Here is a 20,308-nt window from a genome sequence, read left to right as displayed (position 1 = left end):
GCTCGGGGCGTCGCACATCTGCTGCGTCCAAAGAGCCTGGGTCTCTGCTGGAGAAACCGCCAGGTGCAGAGTGATGTTTACTCTGTTAGCTTTGTCGCATTTCCTTGTCTGTGCGGCTCAGCTCTGTATTGCTGTTGGGTCACCTGTTCCTTGCTGTCAGCTCTGATCACCCACCTTCTGGAACACAGACCGGTGGCAGGTGTGCGTGGGGCTGTAAGAGGGTAACTGCGAACATCGGCTTCTTGTTGTGCCGCTTCATTGTAAGTTGTGTTAAGGTCCTCAGACTCTTAACAGCGAGTGTTCCATTGCAGGATAGCAGCATCCCTCGGATCTGTGCTTGAAGAGGAATGCTTTCTCTCATGGATGCCCCCTTTCTTCCCCCTAAAGGCACAGCTGGGCCTTTCACTGTAAGGCTTTTCTAAGGGAGTTTCTGCCACTGACTCACACGCCTGACTAATGCTTTGGATCACTGTGGCAGCTCCCGGCTGTGGCTGCAGGTCATGTTTGCAGAGAGGGCAGACTGTCCTCTGGGCTCTGCTGCTCATCCCAAGGTACATGGAGTGTGCTGCTTCCCAGGCACCAGGGAGAAGGCTCTACTGGGGACAAACAGAAAAAGAAAAATCTGTTTGCTACTTTCTTCAGTGAGTGGTGGTCTTCTCTTCCAGTTAAGGGAGCAAATCTGGTGTGAAAATTGCAGCTGAATGTTACTAAGCTCAGCCTTACTTTCTTTTGGGTTGTGGAGAGAGGGCATTGGACATAGTACAGGTTATGCCAGGTCCAGATGGAGTTTGGCCTTGCTGCCTTTCTCCACAACCACACCCGTGACACATTCACCAGAGGGTTCTTCCTGCTGCAAGGCCTGCGATGCACGCTGGATGCTGCCTGCTGTAGTCACTCACTGGAATCTAGCACTTGAGTTCAGTAGGTTTTCTTTCTTATGTGTGCTTACAGAGGTGCATCTGTCACAGAGGGCGGCCAACTTTTGGGAGAGAAAAATGGAGACTAAAATAATTAGCTCCCCTCCTGTCTCCACCATTCTGTAGCTGTCCAAAGAATCCTGCAGCTGCTTGTACTGTAACGGGGTGCAAGGAGAAGCACTGCAACAGGGACTGTGTGTATGAATCACCTAACCAAAAAAATAGTCAAACAACAGGAAACTTTATCACTGACTTGCTCTGTTCTGGCAGAGTGCCTTTGGTTACCGCTGCTGGCAGTTAGCAGCTGCTGCAGCTGCAGCTCTGTACATTGTCACGGCGTCCCCTTTGCTGGCTGCGGTGCAGCGAGGAGCTGGCGGTGTGCAGGACAGCAGGAGTGTGCTGCGGAGCTATGGGGGGGAGCTCACTGCCTGGTGCTGAGCTCACACCTGTAGGCAGAGCTGTGTTTCCAGCGTGTTAATGCGTGTCGGATTGCTGTTATCTCTGTTCAGACAACTTTTTCAGTCAAGGTACTTTCTCTAGGAATTGCTGTTATGATTTGGGAAGCACTCGATGTTTGGTAAAGGGAAGGATGAAATCTGCTGCTGATTGTTTGATCCAGTCTTTAGAAACGGTGATGGGCACGGACTACTCATGTTCCATCTTTGTAACTAGATTTGGCTTTTGTAACTAGATTTGGTCTGTGACTGTTGGCTATTGAGATGGACTTTTTTTTCCTTCAAAAAGAAGTTGTTTCTCAGAAGTCCCATCTGCCCAGGGAAAGATACAGAATATAGTGTGCTTTGTCTTTGAATGCACTGAAGGATGATCCTATGTTCTGCTCTGGAAGCAGCTGCTGTGGAAGTCTTGTTGTCACTGATCTATGTATCTTTGCAAGTTGAATAGGAAAACTTACCAGATTTTGTCATTTTCCTTCATCCTTCCCCACCCTTGGATAGGATTTGCGCATCTGACAGTCTCGGAGAAAAATGACAATTTCAGCATTAAGGTGAGACCTTACAGAAACGCTGTTTTGTTTGGCTGGGGAAAAGTGTTCTGCTGCTCTGCAGTGCAGTGCGTTGCCTTGTTTTTCTCACAGCATAATAATTTAGGAGGGCAGGATCACATTCTCTGCTGTAGAAACTGAGTGGGAAGGAGCCTTAGGAAGGAGTTTGGGGGAGTGCTTTCTGCACGGGTACGGTTCTGCATCCAGTCTGCAAACAGGTTGAACTTGGTCTTAGATCATACTACTGCTAATATGTAAGTGCAGTGTTCGACCTTGCATTTTCATTGTGGTTACTGCAGCTAGAAGCTGCATTTTAATAAGCCTCGGTATGACAGATGCGCAGAACGTTGTTAAAGTAGGAGAGGCTTTCTGTGTTCGGCAGATCTTAAAAATATCTCAGTTAAAGGTGGTGTGATATGTTACTTGAGCACCTCGTGTTGCTTTGTTCTGTGACTTCCTGCTTAGGACAAAACACTTTTTTTTTTTCCATTTTTGGAGCACAGACAAATTTGTTTCTTGTGACCTCGATAACAAGGAGATGGATATCCCTGGAGCCTGTGGGGCTTGTTAGTTTAGATCTGGAGATCTGAAAAGCAGATTTCCTGTAAGGCAAAATTGCTTGCTTTATTGAGAATCCGAAAGAAAATGTTAAGGTGATATCATTATTGCTTAGTAAAGTGAGTTGGAATATGCACCGTCAAGCTTTTAAGCCTCTTGTTTGGGGAGGGCAAAGGCTACTTGGGGTAGCACACGTAGGGAAGAGCAAAATCCTGCTTTTGTTTCTTTAGTTGGTGGTGAAATGAAAAGAACTGTGTTAGAAAATTAGGAATGTAATTCTCTGAATTTGGAAGCTACCATAATTGTTCTCTCTAGGGTTAAGTAGGAGAACTCACATGGGATGGGAGGACTGAAAGGCCGTCAAATCCGTGCTGCAGAGCCATGCTGCATTGTTTACATGTAGAAACATCTCTGGGATGGAAATAAACAATATTAGGTTGGTATCACACCGGTTGCTGCAGCAAGTGACTGACAAGAGTAGGTGTTCCCTGGCGTGTTAGGTTTTCTAGTTTTTTGTAAGGTTTTTTAAAAATACTGGTAAATACACTTGTAAAATTCCTTGAAACGAGCTGGGCACAGAAGTGAGATCTTCTGCCCTTCTTGGGAAAGGGGAGTCTTGGCTGACCGTGGTCCAGCTGTGAGACAAGCACTGCTGTGTGGCTCAAAGCAAGGCTCCCACCTGCCGATTTTAAGTCACGATTTATGTTGGTGATCCAAGTAATCCACGTAAACCTTGTTTTGCATTTGGTGTTTTCCTAAAAGCAAGGTTTGTTCTAATCAGCTAGGCTAATTTACTACTTGCTAAGCAGGATGATAGAGTGTATCTGCATACATCAGCTTATGCTATTGTATCACAGCAAATGTTTACATTGGAAAATGGCCATTTGAATTTATTAGGTGAATAACGTCTTTCCTAGTGACTTCTGCAATACTGTTTGCATTAAAAGGTCAAATTAAAAGCATGCAAAATTAAATTTTTATAATTAGACTATAATCAAGCACTGGGCAAATAAGAAAAAAATTAACTTGCTGGCGTGTGTACTGTTAAAACAGTTTTGCTTTAACAAGGCGCTGTTATCTGTACTTATCAAAATGAACTGCATGTTTTCGGTCATTGTGTCCTTCCAGATCTTAGAATGAGTGTAACTCATCCTCCCTTGTGTTGTTTTTCCTAGATTGGAAGAGAAAAACACCTCCCTCCCGGAGCGTGCTTCCCTCCCCCAGCTTTCAGTGAATGATCGCAGTGATGAAACTGCCTCTTGTCCTTTACGGATTGATCCTTCAATGGATTCTGATTCCAGGGACTGAAGGACTTTCTCAAATTTAGGAAATGCATTCTTTAAACATTCCTCAGTGACCGTGTGCTGCTTGGAGAGGGTTTGTGTGTTTGTGTTAGGCTTTATCATATATTGTCATCGTTGTAAAAAATTCAGTGAATGCAATCTTGAAAAAATGTGTGTGAAGTCCTCTCTAAATAGAAACATTTGGAATTTAAGTAGTCTATTTAAGTAGTCTTTGTGAAACGAGGGCAAAGAGGTGCAGGCTTTTGAACCAGTTCTGTATGCGTCTCTGTGGCCGGAGTCACACATGCAGAAACGTGCCGCTCCCCAGAGGACTCCGCACGCTGCGCCGGTGACTTTTCCTGGACGTTTGTACATGGGCAGCTCTCAGTGAGTTTATACATGGGCAGCTCTCAGTGAGGTGTGCGCAGTGGCTTCCAGTGGCACCTCCCAGGGAAGACCCACGTGTGGATGTTGGCGGGTGTGTGAAGGTGTGTTGGGAGAGCCTTTGGGACCGGCTGCGATGGCACTTGCCCTGACTTGCAGATGGTGCGGGGCCCTCGGCGGCGTGCTGCAGCTCGCACAGGTGCTGCCACCGAGGCGGCTCAGCAGCCGTCGCTCCGAATGCTGGACAAGAAGCTGGCATGTGGCCTTCAGGTACCGACTTTGGGAGCGTTTTGAAATACAGAATACGGATGAGCTCAGAGCCTGCCATGGAGCTCCTGTTATCTGAGTGTGTCTGAGAGGAGGGGAGTTAACTTTCAGGCTTTTGTGGAAGTGAAGAAAACTTTTCTCTTGCTCTATAGAAGCTCCCAAATTGCTTTTTGTTTTCCTAGAAGTAGAACAGGATGGAGAAAGTGGAATTCTTTTCCTGAAGAAAACATTTTTTTTCTCTCTATTACCTGCACTTTGAAGATATTTTCCTGTTATGCTTTTAGCAGCAGATTGAGGTTGGTAGTGGAAGTTAAAACAAGGAGAGACTGGAGGTTTTGTCCTGCCCCATTCCAGCCTGGTCTCCCAGTGATACTTCCCACTATTTGCTCTGGGTGGTGCCTTCTGCTTTGTCCGAGAAGCAGCAGCCATCCCCGCACTTATCCTGATCCTTGCACCAAGGTTAAGAAGCCCAGCTGCCTGCTGGCAGCCCCCATTACCTGCTCCCACACGCTCATGCTTACATTACTGGGTCTGCAGCTGTTTCTGAGAAGGTGGCTGGCAGGAGCTTTCTGACCGGAATAATGTTTGCTCGCTTGCTGCATGTGGCACCTGCCAAAGCTTTCGTCTGTGCACAGCTGCTGGCTCGTGGTTCTTTGGTTGGTGTCCCGTAGGATCTGCCATTCACTTCCTTCTCCTCTTCCTGACAGGACTGCGCAGGAACTAGGAATGGAGTGGGCTCCTCGTGCTGTATTGCTTAGATGAAACCTGATGTTCTCATGGTTAGGTTCCTTTGCTTTTCTCTATTAAAGATTTTTTGCAGATTTCCAGTCTGTTCTGGGCTGAAGGAATTTGGGCCATAGAAAAGCATAGAAAAGCACCTCAGGTCCCCTTGCCCTACGTTAGGGCTCAGTTTGGATGAACCAGGGTGAAGCTCCAGGTGCCTGGAGATTAGCTGCAGGAGCAGAGGCTCAGCTCAGCCAGCTAGAGGGTGTGCCACTCTGCAGCCATCCCACTGGCTGGTGCTACCACAGTGGACTCTGCCCCGCTCTGGTCTGTTTTCCAGCTGAGTGTTTGTGGTGATGTCAGGCGGTGTGAGAAGGGAACATGACTTGGCAGGACAAAGTCTGCAGAAAGTTCAGCTCTGCATTTGGCCAGGAACCTCAGAGGGAATGGGATCGACGCACACATTCTGCTACACAGACTGTCACATGCCCTCTCACACGCTCCCTTCCTGTCACACGGATCCTCTTTCTCTCATTTTCAGATCTTTAACCCTTCCCTTTGAGCTTTTATTTGTGAGTTTATTTTAAAAAGAAAAATAATTCCTTCTCCTTACCTTGCTGTTATTGTACTTCTAAGCATTTAGCTGAAATGACCCCAAAGCAGAATCATTTCATAGAATCATAGGATAGCCTGGATTAAAAAGAACCACAATGATCATCTAGTTTCAACCTGCCTCCTGTGTGCAGGGTGCCAATCACTAGATCAGGCTGCCCAGAGCCACATCTAGCCTGGCCTTGTATGCATCCAGGGATGGGGAAATAGACCATGAGGGCCAGGATCTAGGATAGTAAAGTCAAAAGCGGTACAAGTTTGACTTCCAACAGAGCTCTTAATAGTCTTCTGATCTGAACCATGCAGCCCTAAATGCCTCTCACTACTGTGTTTCTTGGCAATTTTTCTATCACGTCTTGCTGATTTAGGTTTGGATGTATAATTCAAAGCTGTGCCTCGCTTTTGCCCTTCTAAGAGCCATATTAGCAAAATCTGCCAAAATGTATCCCTAGGTAATGGATGAGTGCTGAATAGACCAAGATGTGGAATGGTCCAGCTTGCTTTGAAGCAATTTAGACTCAGTTCCTGTATTCATCTGATATGTTCTTCATATGAGTGTTTCAGTAGTATTGTCATTTCTTCTTGACCTCTGTGCTGCATCTAGGGATAATATTTCTATGAATGGGAATCGGTACTTTTCCCCTACTGCCCTTAAGGGAGTCTTAATGAGTTTCCTGCCTACTTTGCGATCCAGTACTGTATTTCTCTTTTGCCTGTGATGAGCAGCAGTATTTGTTTTGATAGATGCTTTTAGGTGGGATGGTGCTTGGATACTAAGTGCTATATAGATGCATTATAACAAGCTGTTTCCCAGAAACAATCCCGTGTTAGTTATGGTGATATGCAGCACATTGATGAAAGGAAGTGGGTGGAAAGAAGGAAATAGAAAAATGAACAAACAACTGTACCACAAACAGCCCTCTCCTTCAGTTTTTCTTTCTTCTTTTGCCTTTTGTTCTTCTGTTGCAGAGGTGCTGGAGGATAGAGACCAGGTTGAGAGAGGGTGATCTGTCAATGAATCAGACTGTGTCTTCCTCAGAGGAGCCAGCAGCACTTTTGGGTTCTGATACTGAAGAGATGGGCTGAGACCACCTGGTGAGCCGAGCGCATCTCTCCTTGGTGATGCCAGCTGCTGGAGGTGGTTAGAATAGGCAGGGGCCAGGGATGTTATTTCCTGAGAGTTTTGTGGAGATTAAATTACTTTAAGGAAACAATCAGGTAAGCAGTACGTGATTATTTATTGTTATTTTCTACATGCAGAGAAAGGCTGGCAGGGCTGTTTTTCTGGTTGTAATTTCTTTGATTCTCTTATTGGCTGTGGGCTGGGTTTAGCCCTCTTCCCTGATCTCCACTATGAGGATGTTTCTCTGGGTAGTCACCATTATTTCCGTGGTTTTTGTTTGTTCTCATCTTCCTTCAGTTTAGATATACTATTGGGGTGACATCTCACACCCCTCGTGAGTCAAACCTGTGTTCCTGAAGCAGGGATGTAGTATCTGTCGGACTCAAGTTCAGAAAGGGAGAACATAGGCTGCCAGGTAGGGATATCTTCTTTTCTCTGTCATATGGTGCCAAGGTAGTAGTACATAGTGGTTGGAGAAAGAGGTTTCTTTAAATCTTCTTTTTTCCACTAATGCACAGCCCCATTTGAAAAAAAACAACAACAACAACAAAAAAAAGCCCAACAACAACAAGCAGGCTGTTAAAACATAGTTAGTTTTGCCAATACCTCTGGTTCAGGTGACACTGGCTATTTCCCATCTCTTTGGAGTCGTGTTCGCTTGACAGGTCTGGGGATAACTTTAATTCCTGCTGATTAGCAGATAACTTCAGAGGAGGAAGTTTTCCGATTGCTTGAACAATTGTCACTTTTACCTGTATTTTCTCTGGCGATGTGGTCAGAAGGACAAGAGAATTACACTCATAGCCAATACGGGTGCCGTAGGAAGAAAACGAAACACAAAGCAAAACCGCCTTTGTATAGATATATTTAGATGTGCAAGGGAAAAAAAATCTAATGTTTGGATACCTTAGTTTGCATGGGGATATTGTGAGTGGCACTGGCAAAAGAATGCTGTTGCTGCTACGTGAATTTCCTAGGGAGTGCTTACAGCTGATGCTGACGAACACTCTGCAGAGCAGGCTGCTGGTTGGATCCCCTCCCTTCCCCTTCTTCGAGGGAGCAGCACAGAGCTGCCCTTTGCTCCTGTGATAGGAGGAGGGGGCAGCTGTTTTGCTCTGTGTGCTTCATCCTCCTGGGAGGAGCACAGATGGGATTTTTCCTGTTCGAAGCTTCTGTTGGAGCCTCGGTTGCGCTTCCTGCCGTCTGAAGGTCGGCGCTGATAGCAGTCAAACTGCCATTTGACAGTTGGAGCTGGATTTGCAGCCAGGAGCTGGGGATTATTGCAGTTCAGCTGCAAATGGCAAGTTATGCTCGCTTTCTCCCCTGTGGTTGCTGTGGAAGTCGGCATCAATCCGCGTGGCTGTGTTCCCTTTGCTCCCCACACTGGAATGTGGGGCCATGGCTTAGCTGGCCAGACTGGGCTGGGAGATGGTGGCTTGTCTTTTGGTAGGGTGGTTGGGGGTGCTGTTACTGTAGTATATTCTTTACTAGAAACCAGTGCACACTCTTGTTTTGGCAGCTCAGGATGACTATATTCTAGATTAGTCAGAAGCTTGAAAGCTGAGGGAAAGAGGCAGTAGAAAGCCTGGAAAGGATAAGAGGGGCTGCAACTTTGCTACCTCAGCCTGACTTGTGCTGTTTTGTAGACTTCAAGGGAACCTGGGTCTATGGCTTCTGGAGGCGTTTCATGTCAGCAAGGTGCCACATCAGCCCTGATAGACTTATTATTAATTTTCAGTTAATTAACCAGGGAAGAGTCTATCCTTTCTTACCATTATCTGTTCCCTCGCTCCCTTTCTGCCTCTTTCTCTCTTCCTTTGTCAGAGGGAACGATGCTTCCATGCAAACAGGAAAAGAGACCAGAGAGCACCCTGTGTGCAGTGTGAGTGAACGGCAGTAACCCCGTCTCCTTTCTCCTCCTCTCTGCAGGATCAAGGGCAGCTGGGAGGGAGGAAGGGAGGGAGGGAGGAAACAGAAAGGCTCAGCCCACTTCAGGATCTCACCCACCCTGAGAACAGTCTCTGTATCACTCTTTTCCCCTTGTTTCTTGTTTTGACATGGCACCCTTTGATCAGGCCGAAACCAAGAGGTGAAAGCAAGGGCAAACCCAAAACCTCAGTCTTTGGATATAAGGCTTAATGAGAGAGACAGGTGAGAGGAGAGGGAGCATCTCCTGCTGGATGAGACGTGTATGGGAGAGCTGACTTGAAGAACTGTCTTCAAGAAGTGACAGAAGAACTGTCACTGTTGGAGTGAGGAGCTCCTCTACAGAGTTTGTAAGTTTCTGGGTGTGATTGGAGCCAGCATGTTCTGTCTTCGTCCCAGGGATAGTTTGGGAAGGCCTGTTCCCAGAGTGCCCTGTGTAGGAAAGAAGCTAGTCCTGTGCTGTGGAGACACAGGCTAGGAATAAGCTTGGATTTTGATATAGAACGAAGCAGAAGTCCTTTGGGCTGATTCTGCCCTGAATTATGGTGTTGTGTTTGATAGTGCTATTATGTCATATGGCTGTAATTCAGTTCACTAATGAATTTGCAAATGTTCAGTGGAGAGAAATTTTTCTTTTGCTTCAGTCCTATTTTCAGTCCTTTTTCCCCAGCGTTGGGCAGAAATGGTTTGGATTTTCTGTTGCTGCTGCTACTTGTCGATAATAGCGTATTCTGTGTGTCCAGACCATTTAAATCATGCTGCATACAGACTGATGAATGTGTGCAGAAATATTTGCATTGTTGTAGTAAAAGATCTGAAAGTTACAGAGACTGCCCTTCAGTCTCCCAAAGCTAAAAACTCTTTTAGGGTATTTTTCTATAATAGCCTGACTCTCTCTTTCTTGGCAAGCTTAAGGGGAATGGGCAGAAACCATCTTACAGAATACCACCTTCCATCCTGATGCACACCATCATTATGCCTTCCTATTCTCTTTCCTGACTCTTTCAGCCAAGTGACACACACTTGTTTATGTTAATCTGTCTTGTATTTAGTCACTTTTGGAGCTGTTCTCTGGGAGCTGCCATGGCATCTGTACTTGGAGGTAGGAGACATCGTGCTGTGTGTTAAGAACAGACTGAAGCCAAGGGCAGAGAGCCAGTCCAAAGAAAGCCTTTACCACGAGAGCCAGGTGCCACAGTGAGAAGCTGGCGAGATCAGGGATACATCAGTTTAAGGAAGAGACAAACACTTAAGCAGAGGCTGTTCCAGAGGTCAGCAAAGGGATGGGTAATAAGAAAGTTGGTCAGCAACGGGAGGAAGAGCCAAGGTAAGAGGACATGGGCTCTAAGACTCAGAACTAGAGACAGAGGTAGGAACAGGAAACCCGAGTGCTGTCCACCATGGGCAGCTGGCTGCAGCCAGGAATAACTGCTTTCTGTGGTTGTCAGAAGTGGCAGCAGCTTCCAGTTCTTTCGGACAAGTGTCACGCATTTGCGGAACTGGTAGCGGTCTGCTGAAGCTTAGCTTGGTAGCCAGTGACAGCTCTTAATAGGCTGTAGCTTTTCTACCGTTGCTGTTGAGATAGGTGGGCTTGTAGGCCAATTCCATTGTGTGGCTGTCTTTATGCTTGAGACATCCAAAGGTTAATGCAATGCTGGAACACTAGGACACGGAGCTACTTGCTGTTCACTCAGAGTTACTGAGCAGTTCTTGCCCTTGTTTGTAAACATAATGTTAAGAACAGTACTTTCGTGTCGAGCTTCTTGGCACATCTTGCATTTTCGTGTTTGGTTCCTCCCTTTGACAGTCTGAAGTCGATGCTGCACCAGAGAAGCTGTAGGAAGAGCATTGGGTTGCAAAATACCTGTTAGTACTTATGAAGGAATTGAAAGAGCAGTGTCTCCTGAGAAGCTTTGTTGTATGCTAATGCTGTATTATAATTCTGTAATGTGTCAGTCCAATGGTGTTTTTTCTTTTTTGCTCAGACATTTGGATTGACAGTCAGCTTTTGTACCCAAGGTATCATCACCAGTGTGCACACTGAGAATTTAGCTTTCAGCGGAGATACTTAAGACCCTATTTTGACCTATTTTCAGAGGTAGGTTCAGTTTGAGTATTTTTTGCCTGTCAGAATGCATCTAGAAGCCCAAATGCAAAATTATATTCTTGCTGAAAGTTTCTCTGAGACTCCTTCCCTTCAGACACATTGGTTCTCCAGCAGCCCATTTGTTAGGCCCATCCACACAGGTGCAGTCCTGTTGACACACACGTATATGGCACGTGAGCACAGTCACGGTACTACGTGTGTACATGCACAGGGTCTCTTCTGTTGGTGCTGACGTGCTGCAGTGCGCACTGGTGATTCATTACAGAACTAAAACATAACTGCTTCTTTTTTCTTGTCTGAAGGCTGTAGGATTTTGTAACTTACCAGGACTCTGACTAGTAGCTCCTCTTTTGAAAGATCCCAGGGACTTGCATAAACTTCTTAAAAAGCCACCGTTTCCTCTGAGCATTCAGTGCTTGGAGGTGAAAGGCCCACTTTGCTTTTCCACTCATTATCCCTGCCCTCCACAGCACGGTTTCTCCAGACTGTATCTGAGATGTGCACTGTATCTGGTTTGGTTCCTGGTCTGTAAACTTCTCCCACAAAGTACCAGGCAAAGGATGCTGTGGAGAGAACAGACATTTTTATCAGAAGTATGACTACAGTAACTACGTCTGGTTCCTTTGGCTTCTTCATCTGTGTGCTTTGCTGTGCAAAGCTATATCCTTTACTTATCCTCTGAGAGCATGGGACAGAAAATAAGCATGTTCTGTAGTTTTGTGGCTCTTGAGGACATGTCTGGTCAGAGATTTCCAAAAGAGTGCATAAATGCTTCAGCTGAGCTCGGAAGGGGTCTTCTAGCTGAGGGTATGGGTTCAGACAAGGCTGGTGCTGGAGGGAGGAGTGAAGGTTTCTGGTAGTAACAATGAAGTGCAAGAGCCAGGTCCCTCTAGTCCCTACTCCAGTATTTTGTTTGAGGAGCGCTGATCTCAAGACCATCAGAGAGGGAAGAAAAGATGTAAGGAACACCATTTTTCAGAAATGTTTAACGTCTCATCTGAGACATGAGTGACAGTGAGAGAATCTGAGACATGAGTGACGAGGTGGAGAATTGTTTCTATCTGCCTTTCATGTATGCGTGCTTCCCTGTGCGGTGTATGCTCACCAGGTTCCTACATTGTAGAAGCTGCGTTGGAGAAGCGATTGCCCCATCTCTTGTCACTTGGCCAGTGCTGGTTTCTAAAACTGACAGAGTCGAGACAGAAGGTGGAGGCAGTGCGGAAGATGATGTCAAGAAGTCTGCATTCATTTTTGTAGTTCAGGCTTGCATCACCCTTTTTTATTTCAAGTTGAAGTGGTGGTACAAATTGGGAGATATGAACCTCTGATAACATTAATATTAGTACAGAACTCGAGAACATTTGGAGTTATGTGAAAACAACCGTCATATGTTTCTGTGAAACTTCCTGCCTAATCACACAGCCTCTTTTATCTGCTTGAGGGGAAAAGGCTAGTTTAGCTTTTGTTACCTTGCTCCACAGGAGTGCTGCTGTTTGTAGTTAGGTCTATTTTCCACAGCCTGGAACTGTTACTGCATCTACAAAACTAAAAATACTGTGTCTTAGGAGCAGCCTTGGCCTCTCATCTTTCCTGCTCCTGTCTGGCCCGTTCTGTTGGGGAAGTGCCAGAGGATGGTGCATGAGGTAGGAACACGTGGGCTGGTTTCACAGCATGAAGGTAGTGACTGATATGCCATACCCCTGCTGTGTGCTGGGTGCCTGCAGGCTAGTCTGACATTGCCAGGAAGTCAGCAGTCCCTTTTTTAAGAAAAAAAAATCCCTCCCCTTTGGGCTCCAGATGTCCTGCTGACAAGAAGTTTCACTCTTGCAATGTCAGTCGTGATTATGTGGATGAAATGATTTTGTAATCCCATCAGGAGGAGCCCTCCTCCTCCCTTACTTCCCGGAATACATTGCAGCTCGTGGCTGGGATGCAGCAGGGCTGTGTCACTGCCTGCAGGCAGCAGGGCCTGAGCACCGTCACTGTCCATCAGCTGGAGGATCGGACAGCACTTTTCTTCAAGAAGTGCTGCAAGTACTACCAGCAGTGTTTCATTCTTCACAGTAATTAATGCTTGAGTGAATCTTTTGCGTGACTTAAAGGAATGTGGAGATGTACTCAGGCATCTCAGCTTTCTGTTTTGTGCCCAAACATGTCCCTGGAGATCTGAAGCTCTGCATCCATGAGGAGCATACATGTAGGAATACAAGGCAGCTCTGGGTTTCTCTCACTGAAGTTCCCATCTCCTGGTGGTGCTCTGTGCCTCTCCACAAGGTTTTCTGTTGCTGCAGGATTTACTGTGGATAATTTTTTTAAAGTTAATTGTGATATCCACGCTGTTCTTTTGGGAACTGCGTATCTCTTTAGATTGTTTGCAAATCAGGTCTGTTATGCTGCGGTCTTTTACTCTGGGATTTCTTGTTCTTTTGTGGCTTTGTGTTCTACATTTGCTGCAGTTGCACTTATCCTAGTCTATTTTTGCAGTGATTGTGTGGCTGTGTTTTGATTTCCTTATGCAGTCTGAGTCTGTGTTTACAAAGGTCTCATAAATTAATATGTGTTTTTTAATATATGGTTTTTAACACTTGCTTCTTTGTTTGTCACGGCATAAAGAGGCATGGCAAGAGCCTAGCAATCTTGACAGTATGGCTGGATTTGTACGTGATGACTGTTGCTGTCAGAGTTCTGGGAGGGGGTGGTTTTGTGGCACAACTGCTTTTGTCTTTTGCCTTTGGCATTCTAAGAGAACTTATATGGTTTGGTCCAAATGTAGAGGAGGGAAGAAGAGGCTTGGGGCAGTAGTCCTCTGCCTCTCCCAGTCAGCAGTGCACTGCGTAAAGCATGTCCCTGTTTTACTTGATGCTTTATGTTTGTGCTGCTGCACAGCCTTCTGTCACCTCTTCTCTTCTAGAGAGTGGCACACTTCCAGTCCTGAACTCAATCGGCCAAGTTAAACTGGTCCTGGCCTTTAAGGCAGTTGCTTTTTAAATCAGTTAATCCTTTTAGCCTGCATTGGTAAATCACAGAATTAAGATCAAGTGATCTGTATGCATGTCAGAGCAGATAAAGGTGTGTTTATGCTAGCAGTTTACATCAGTTTCACTAAGTCTTTGCAATCTAACTGGTCAGACTTTTTTTCTGTTTAGGTAGTAGAGCTTTTTGGAAAAAGTAGTTGGATTCACTTTCCAGGTTCACGTTATGTAGTGCAGAGTTGGTGCTTTAGAAAAGGATGTTTTTTAGTATCGTTTCCAAGTCCTGGAAAAGGGTGTCCCCAGAAGGTTGGTGGTGAATGTTTCCTGAGAGTGGTATAATGGCCACGGTTTCCCTTAGATAGAATTCTGGTTTTCTGTTTATTTTTGTAGGTCAGGGGAGGATTGGTAATCCTCATCTTTGATGCATCATTGATCCTTGGCACAGCCTTCAGCTGTTGCTAGTAATAGTGAAATTAGTCATTGCTAGATCAGTGTATCAAAATTGTCTTTTATGATTTTCTGTGTGCTCAGGAATTCATGCAACAAAATCCAGCACAGCTGGCAGCAGTGAGTAATTGGTTCCTGGAAGCTTCAGCAAAGGCCTCTGGTTGTGGAGTTTGGAATTTCCCTCTCACATGCTTAGAAAGATTAGGGCTGAAGTCCTCTGGTGGTGCTAGTGGTAATGGAGGTTTGTCCTGCTTTGATGTGACAGTAAACAGTTTTGCATCGGAGTGTGCTGTTACTGTATTTTAACCACAGTTTGTTAAAATATTATTTCAAGGGAATAAATATTGATAAAAAACAAAGTGAATTGTCCCTTAATAAGGAAACAATCTTGCTGTAATAGATTTGGGGAGTTAATAGTCTCAGGAGCTGAAGTCTTGCCTCTTTTGTCTCTGTTTTTCTCCACAGGTACTTCCTTTCTGACTTTCAGTAGCAGGGAAAAACTAAAGACTTTGAAGAAAGTCGCCTGCTGCTCCTTACTCTGCAGTAACAATGCTGCAGAGATGAGATTATAGCAAGCCCTTCCTGTGTGGCCTCCATGGGTCCCACTCAACTCAGCACACAGGACCATGGGAAGAGGGTGGCAAGTGTATTTGAGATGGAGGAGGAAGGCCTTTCACTCTTTTCTGGCTCAGAGAACCCCCCTAAGCATGCAGGTATGGAAAAATTCTTATTAAATGATTACAACCTAAAGGGATTCCATTCTTTAAGCTGTAAATAATACTGATGCTTGGAGAAGTTCTAAAGTGAGTACTGCTACATCTGAAACACCAGTGTGTAAGACTAGAATCCATTACTGGTAGTTGAAGATGAAATTAATGAATGCATTACAAAAGATGCAGAAAAGTTATGAAATGTGGAGAAAATGGTTAAAGAGTGAATCTACTAAAGAAGGAGGACCATAATGAGGGGTAAAGGTACCAAGATGATGGTCAAGCTTGATGCATCTCAACCTTTGACTATGCAAAATGACAATGATAAGCAGTATAACTAAAATGCCTAATGTTCAAAATGGAAAATAATTTCCTTAGATGAAACCTTAAGCCTATTTGACTCAGTGAAACAGTTGTAAGGATGGTTGTCAGATCTTTAGGTAACTTACTAAAGACAGTCAAAAGACGTGCTGGATGGATCCATCATGTGGAGTTATTGGTTTATCTTGCTGTCACTCTGAAATCTGATTGTGATTCAAAGCTTCATCAAAGTTTTTATACCAGTTAATTTATGTGTAAGAGGAGACTGAGTAACTTGACATAAATACAGGCATTGCGTAATTTCTTCTTTGTAAGAGATTGTGTGAAGAGAAGTAGAGTAAATCAAGAGAGGAGAATATCAGAGGCTTAACCTTTCTGCTGACATTTTCCTGATCTCCAGTCTGCAATGAGATGTGCATGCCAAAACGAATGACCTGCAGACCTTTGCAAAGTCAATGGAATTGAAAATCAACACCAAGATACTTACGTCTGAAAACCAATATGAAGTGAAGAACACTAATAATAATTTCTGAGCCTTATCAAGGCCATTCTGTCTGTAGTGTTTATGAAAGCTGTCATAGAAGGATCTATTACGTCAAACAGACAAAAAAGTACATGCATTGAGCTGTGTAGAACATGTCAGATGACAGCATGGCTAGTGGAATGAAAATGGGGATGGCTAATAAAGAGAGGATGCACAAAGAACATCAGTGAGCATTTGAGTAGAATGCTTTAGCACTGGCTGGAGTGGTTCAAAGATGTCACAAAACATGTGTTCTGAAAACAAAATTAAGATCCATGAGAATGAGGTAAGAAAAACTGGGAACTGCTGCACAAGACCATTTAAAATGCAAGGCAATTTTATTTTTTTTTTTTTAACAGAGTAAAAAGATTTAAGAAATGAAGAGTGAGAATGTCTTAGTTTAAGGAGTGAGGAGCAGTCATCTTGAAAAATAAATGATGGCTTTGGGGTTACAGAAGTTACTAGAGCTCACATAGTGCTTGTCAGCTGCTTGACCCTGACTGCACGGAGTTGCTGTCTTCTATCTTGAAGCTTTTCCCATGTGTTGAATTTTGAAAATAATTATTTTCTGTGCAATCTTGAATTTCAGATCAGTTTTTCAGCAGCTATTTGTTAGTTGGCTAAGTCGTTTCTGCTGATGGAATGTGCAGAAGAACATCGTGCTTGAGCATAATTTTATCACTTTGATCTGCTCCATAGTAGAGTCAAGTGTAAAGCGATGTCTGCTTACATTTGGCATGGAACTGTTTGGATTATGTCAATGTTTGGTTTGTTGCAGATGTGCTTGCCCCAGAGGAGTGAAAAGGGTGACTTTTCATCCATGTACGTAGGAGATAGTGGGTTTGAGCAAGTGTATTGGTCATTGTAAGGAATGGGGCCATCAGTTGCAGATGCCATGCTCGCCTCTTGTGTGTATGTGACTTGTTTGTCTGTTTGTTTTTTGCTACTGTTCTTCTCATAGAAAACCCCCCGCTGAAGCGGAAGAAGGGCCCAGCCCCCAAGATGCTGGGAAATGAAGTCTGCAGTGTGTGTGGGGACAAGGCCTCGGGCTTCCACTACAACGTGCTGAGCTGTGAAGGCTGCAAGGGCTTCTTCCGCCGCAGTGTCATCAAGGGCGCCCAGTACGTCTGCAAGAATGGCGGCAAGTGTGAGATGGACATGTATATGCGGCGCAAGTGTCAGGAGTGCCGGCTGCGCAAGTGCCAGGAGGCAGGCATGCGGGAGCAGTGTGAGTGCAGGAAGTGGGGCTGGGGGGTGCTGGGATGAGGGGGCGGGCGGGGGGTGTAAGGGAGAGGACGGTGTGAACCCTGGGCAGCACACGTGAGCCATGCACGCTACAGGCTGGATTGCGTGTGAGAAGGTGCTGGGAGCTCAGGGGGTTACGTGGGGAGGTGGGGCTGTTGGTGAAACAACGCTGATGTGCTGAGATCTCTGCTGTATTCTTTTGAAAATGCTGTTTTGTAAGAAATCGTGGAGTGTGACATCAGAGGAAAGACTCGCAGCTAAAGTTTACACGTTCTTCAGTATGCTGTCTTTTGGTCTGCACTATGAGGTTTGTCACCATGCTCTTTAAATGCCAAAAAGCACTTCCTGTATTCACCTCGTGACAGAGGTCAAGGGCAGCACTACAGTACTGCAGCTGTGTTTGTGCAGACTCAATCTTGTCGCCGCCTTCAGTGAATTTAGTTATTTTTCTCACTGGACCATAAGGCTGCTGTTTCTGAATGTTCAGCAGTGCTCCTGCTTGCATATCAGAAACAGCACTCCCCTGACAAGGCTCCCAGGTTTCACCCCTCTGCTGACCAAGGCTGACTGAATGGATGCTCACTTAGAATTAATTTTGCGTGGTCTCCTTTTCTGACCTTCAGCAACCAGAACTGTGAAGAAACAAAGTTCTGGTTGCTTACTGCAAAAACAGTAAGCCCCAGTGAGCTGCAGCAACAGAAAATGCACTTTTCATTTTTTGCAAGCTGAAACACAGAATGCTTAACGTATATAATCTCCCGCACTGGTTTGGATCAGCTTTATGTAGGCTGTCTCTGTGCTGTTTCCCCGTGCTTCTGAGAGCTACAGAAAGAGATGCACTTGAAAAATGATTCTGTAAGGCTGCCTGCCTGCCCTGTTAACTCTTCTGTTGCAGGTAGATACTGCTAGAGAACCTGATTATGTTTCAGTGTTTGCTCATTGTTTTTTGGTGAAGACAGAGGATACATTTCAGCTCAGGAAAACTATGCCAGAAGGAATAATTGGGTCATTTTATCAACCACTTGTCTTGTCAGCACTGTAATCCATGCTATAAATTTGCCTTGTTAATCATGACAAAAAATGAGATTTTTGTTTCCCAGCTGTTTACTTGGAATGTCATTCCCTCTGCAAATTGTTGGAAACATTCTTCTAATTCCTGACTGAAGTTATTCGTAGCTAGTTTGTTTTTCCAGCATGTGCCATGAAGTTTAATAGCTCCTCCATGGAAAACTGAGTGGCTCAGATTACTTGGGATTTGGTGCGGTGAAGGAAGCTTGCGCATAGGCAGTTTGCAAGGTTTTCTGATACTTGGTAACTTGTTCCTCAGATATAAATTCTTCTGTGAGGGACTTTGAGGTGAGGGACTGTAATTGCCTGAATCAGTCTCTTCCGTTCTTAAATTCATACTGTGACTAGCGTTCTCCAATCTTACAGGTCATGTTTGATGTGGTAATTGTACTGAATGTCTTTGCTGTAAGAATTCTCATTTTGTGTATGTGTGTGCATGCATGCATACCCTCCCTTACTTTTGGAAGTCTGGGATAAAGGTTCATCTCAGCTTGAATGCGTTATGCTCTTGGGTTTTCCCTCCGATCCTGTGTATTGTCCACCTCAGAACACACTATCAAAGTAATTGCCTAGTTCTTGCCTTCATGTTTTATCAGAGTTTGTTCTGAGAAATGCAAGTTTATACTTGTTCAGTTTTGGAGCCTGCCTTCTTGCATAGCACCCATTTTTCCTTGTTACCTCTGCATAAAAAATGAAGAAAGGGTTTTTCAGCAAGGTCAAGCTTTGTTTTTTATTTTTATATTTTTGTTTTTGAAGATACAATTTTTTTTCCAGTCTGCTTTCTGCTTTTTGTTCATTTATCAGTAGCTCACAGGGTGATTCAGATATGGCTTGCAGGTAGTTTTTGTGGCTCTGACTTAAAGAAACAACAGAAGTCTACATCAAAATTCTTTTTTTTTTTTTTTCAATTAACTTAGTTAAAGGCATCTAAATAAATTTAACTAATGAGCATATGGTTCAATAAGGCATTCCAAAAGGACATACCCCTGACTTGTTTTATTTTCTACAATGTTGAATCTAAATAGTATCACTCTTTAACTTCATGACTTCCAGCCCTACTCAGAAGGGCTTACATTCCTCCTCAGTGGGGTTTATACAAAGCTGTCTTTTCCTTATTTCACTTGCTGAACATTTCTGCTGCAGATGGGCTGTGCAGAGGGTTGTCCTTTCATAGTCTAACTCCACCTAGTACTGAATCTGACCTCTTAAGGAGAAGATTAAATGACACAAACTGTTAACTTAGCAGTATCAGAAAAAAAACAAAACAACAGGATTATATAAAATGTAATGGACTCATTATGATGTGCAAAGAGCACCTCTTGGAGTATGTTATACGATATTTTGGGAAATTGCTCAGTGGCAAAAGCCATTTCTGACATATGCAGGACAGCATGATGGGAGCTTCGTGTGTTCACTGTCCTTTGTGAATATTTTGCAGGACAGTACAATTAAAAAAAAGGCAGTGGAGCAAGTGGAGAAGAGAGTGAGCCACAAATAAGTACCACTGTCTGTATCTTGTACATGAGTGTACATAAGCCAGATGCTGGCAGCTGTAACCTCTGCTTCTCCATCCACAACATGCTGCCCTGTGTTTAGTGTGTTTTCATTGTTCCTCTATGATTGATCTCTGGCTGTTCCTATTGCAGATGTTCTGTCTGAAGAGCAGATTCGGCTGAAAAAGCTGAAGAAGCAGGAGGATGATCAGGCGCGGACAGTCGTGGTGCGTCCAAACCCTCCACAGCCACCAAGTCCTTCCCACCAGCTGACACCTGAACAGTTAAACATGATTGAAAAGCTTGTGGCTGCTCAACAGCAGTGCAACCAGCGCTCGTTCACTGACAGGCTCAAAGTGACGGTAAATATTCTTACCAGTGGAAATTTATAATAGTAAGAATAATAAGGAAGAAGTGGAATTGTGAGGAGTCAGGGTTGGGGTGAAGTATTGGGTAGAAGGGAGATGCTTGAGGCATAGTTCTCTATAGAACAAGTAACATTCCAGTGTGTCTCACTCATTTTCTTTGTCTGTTCACTTCATCTTCTCATCCTTCTGTTCTTTTTTCATCTTTCACGATATATATATATATATATATATATATATATATATATATATATATATATA

At 44.5% G+C, this 20,308-nt stretch overlaps 1 protein-coding gene across 1 annotated transcript; it reads left to right on the top strand.

Annotated features, from left to right (window-relative positions):
- The first annotated feature begins 1,486 nt into the window (after positions 1-1,486).
- Positions 1,487-20,089, top strand: LOC104911104 (oxysterols receptor LXR-alpha-like). The gene is made up of 4 exons (XM_010711365.3): positions 1,487-1,923; positions 14,788-15,035; positions 16,838-17,104; positions 19,836-20,089. The coding sequence occupies exons 2-4, from the start codon at positions 14,918-14,920 to the stop codon at positions 20,072-20,074; spliced, it is 624 nt and encodes a 207-aa protein (XP_010709667.1). The 5' UTR covers positions 1,487-1,923; positions 14,788-14,917; the 3' UTR covers positions 20,075-20,089.
- Positions 20,090-20,308: the final 219 nt, after the last annotated feature.

Source organism: Meleagris gallopavo, chromosome 5 (assembly GCF_000146605.3).
Source record: "Meleagris gallopavo isolate NT-WF06-2002-E0010 breed Aviagen turkey brand Nicholas breeding stock chromosome 5, Turkey_5.1, whole genome shotgun sequence".
Classification (NCBI taxonomy): domain Eukaryota; kingdom Metazoa; phylum Chordata; class Aves; order Galliformes; family Phasianidae; genus Meleagris; species Meleagris gallopavo.
Note: the sequence above shows the minus strand (reverse complement) of the source record. Positions and strands in the feature narration are given on the sequence as shown.

Bases quoted from the DNA above. Each gene is read 5' to 3' on its own strand.
- LOC104911104 (XM_010711365.3), top strand. From the start codon at position 14,918: ATGGGTCCCACTCAACTCAGCACACAGGACCATGGGAAGAGGGTGGCA. The intron at 15,036-16,837 runs GTATGGAAAAAT...TTCTTCTCATAG, and splicing joins GAACCCCCCTAAGCATGCAG to AAAACCCCCCGCTGAAGCGG. The intron at 17,105-19,835 runs GTGAGTGCAGGA...TTCCTATTGCAG, and splicing joins GGCAGGCATGCGGGAGCAGT to ATGTTCTGTCTGAAGAGCAG.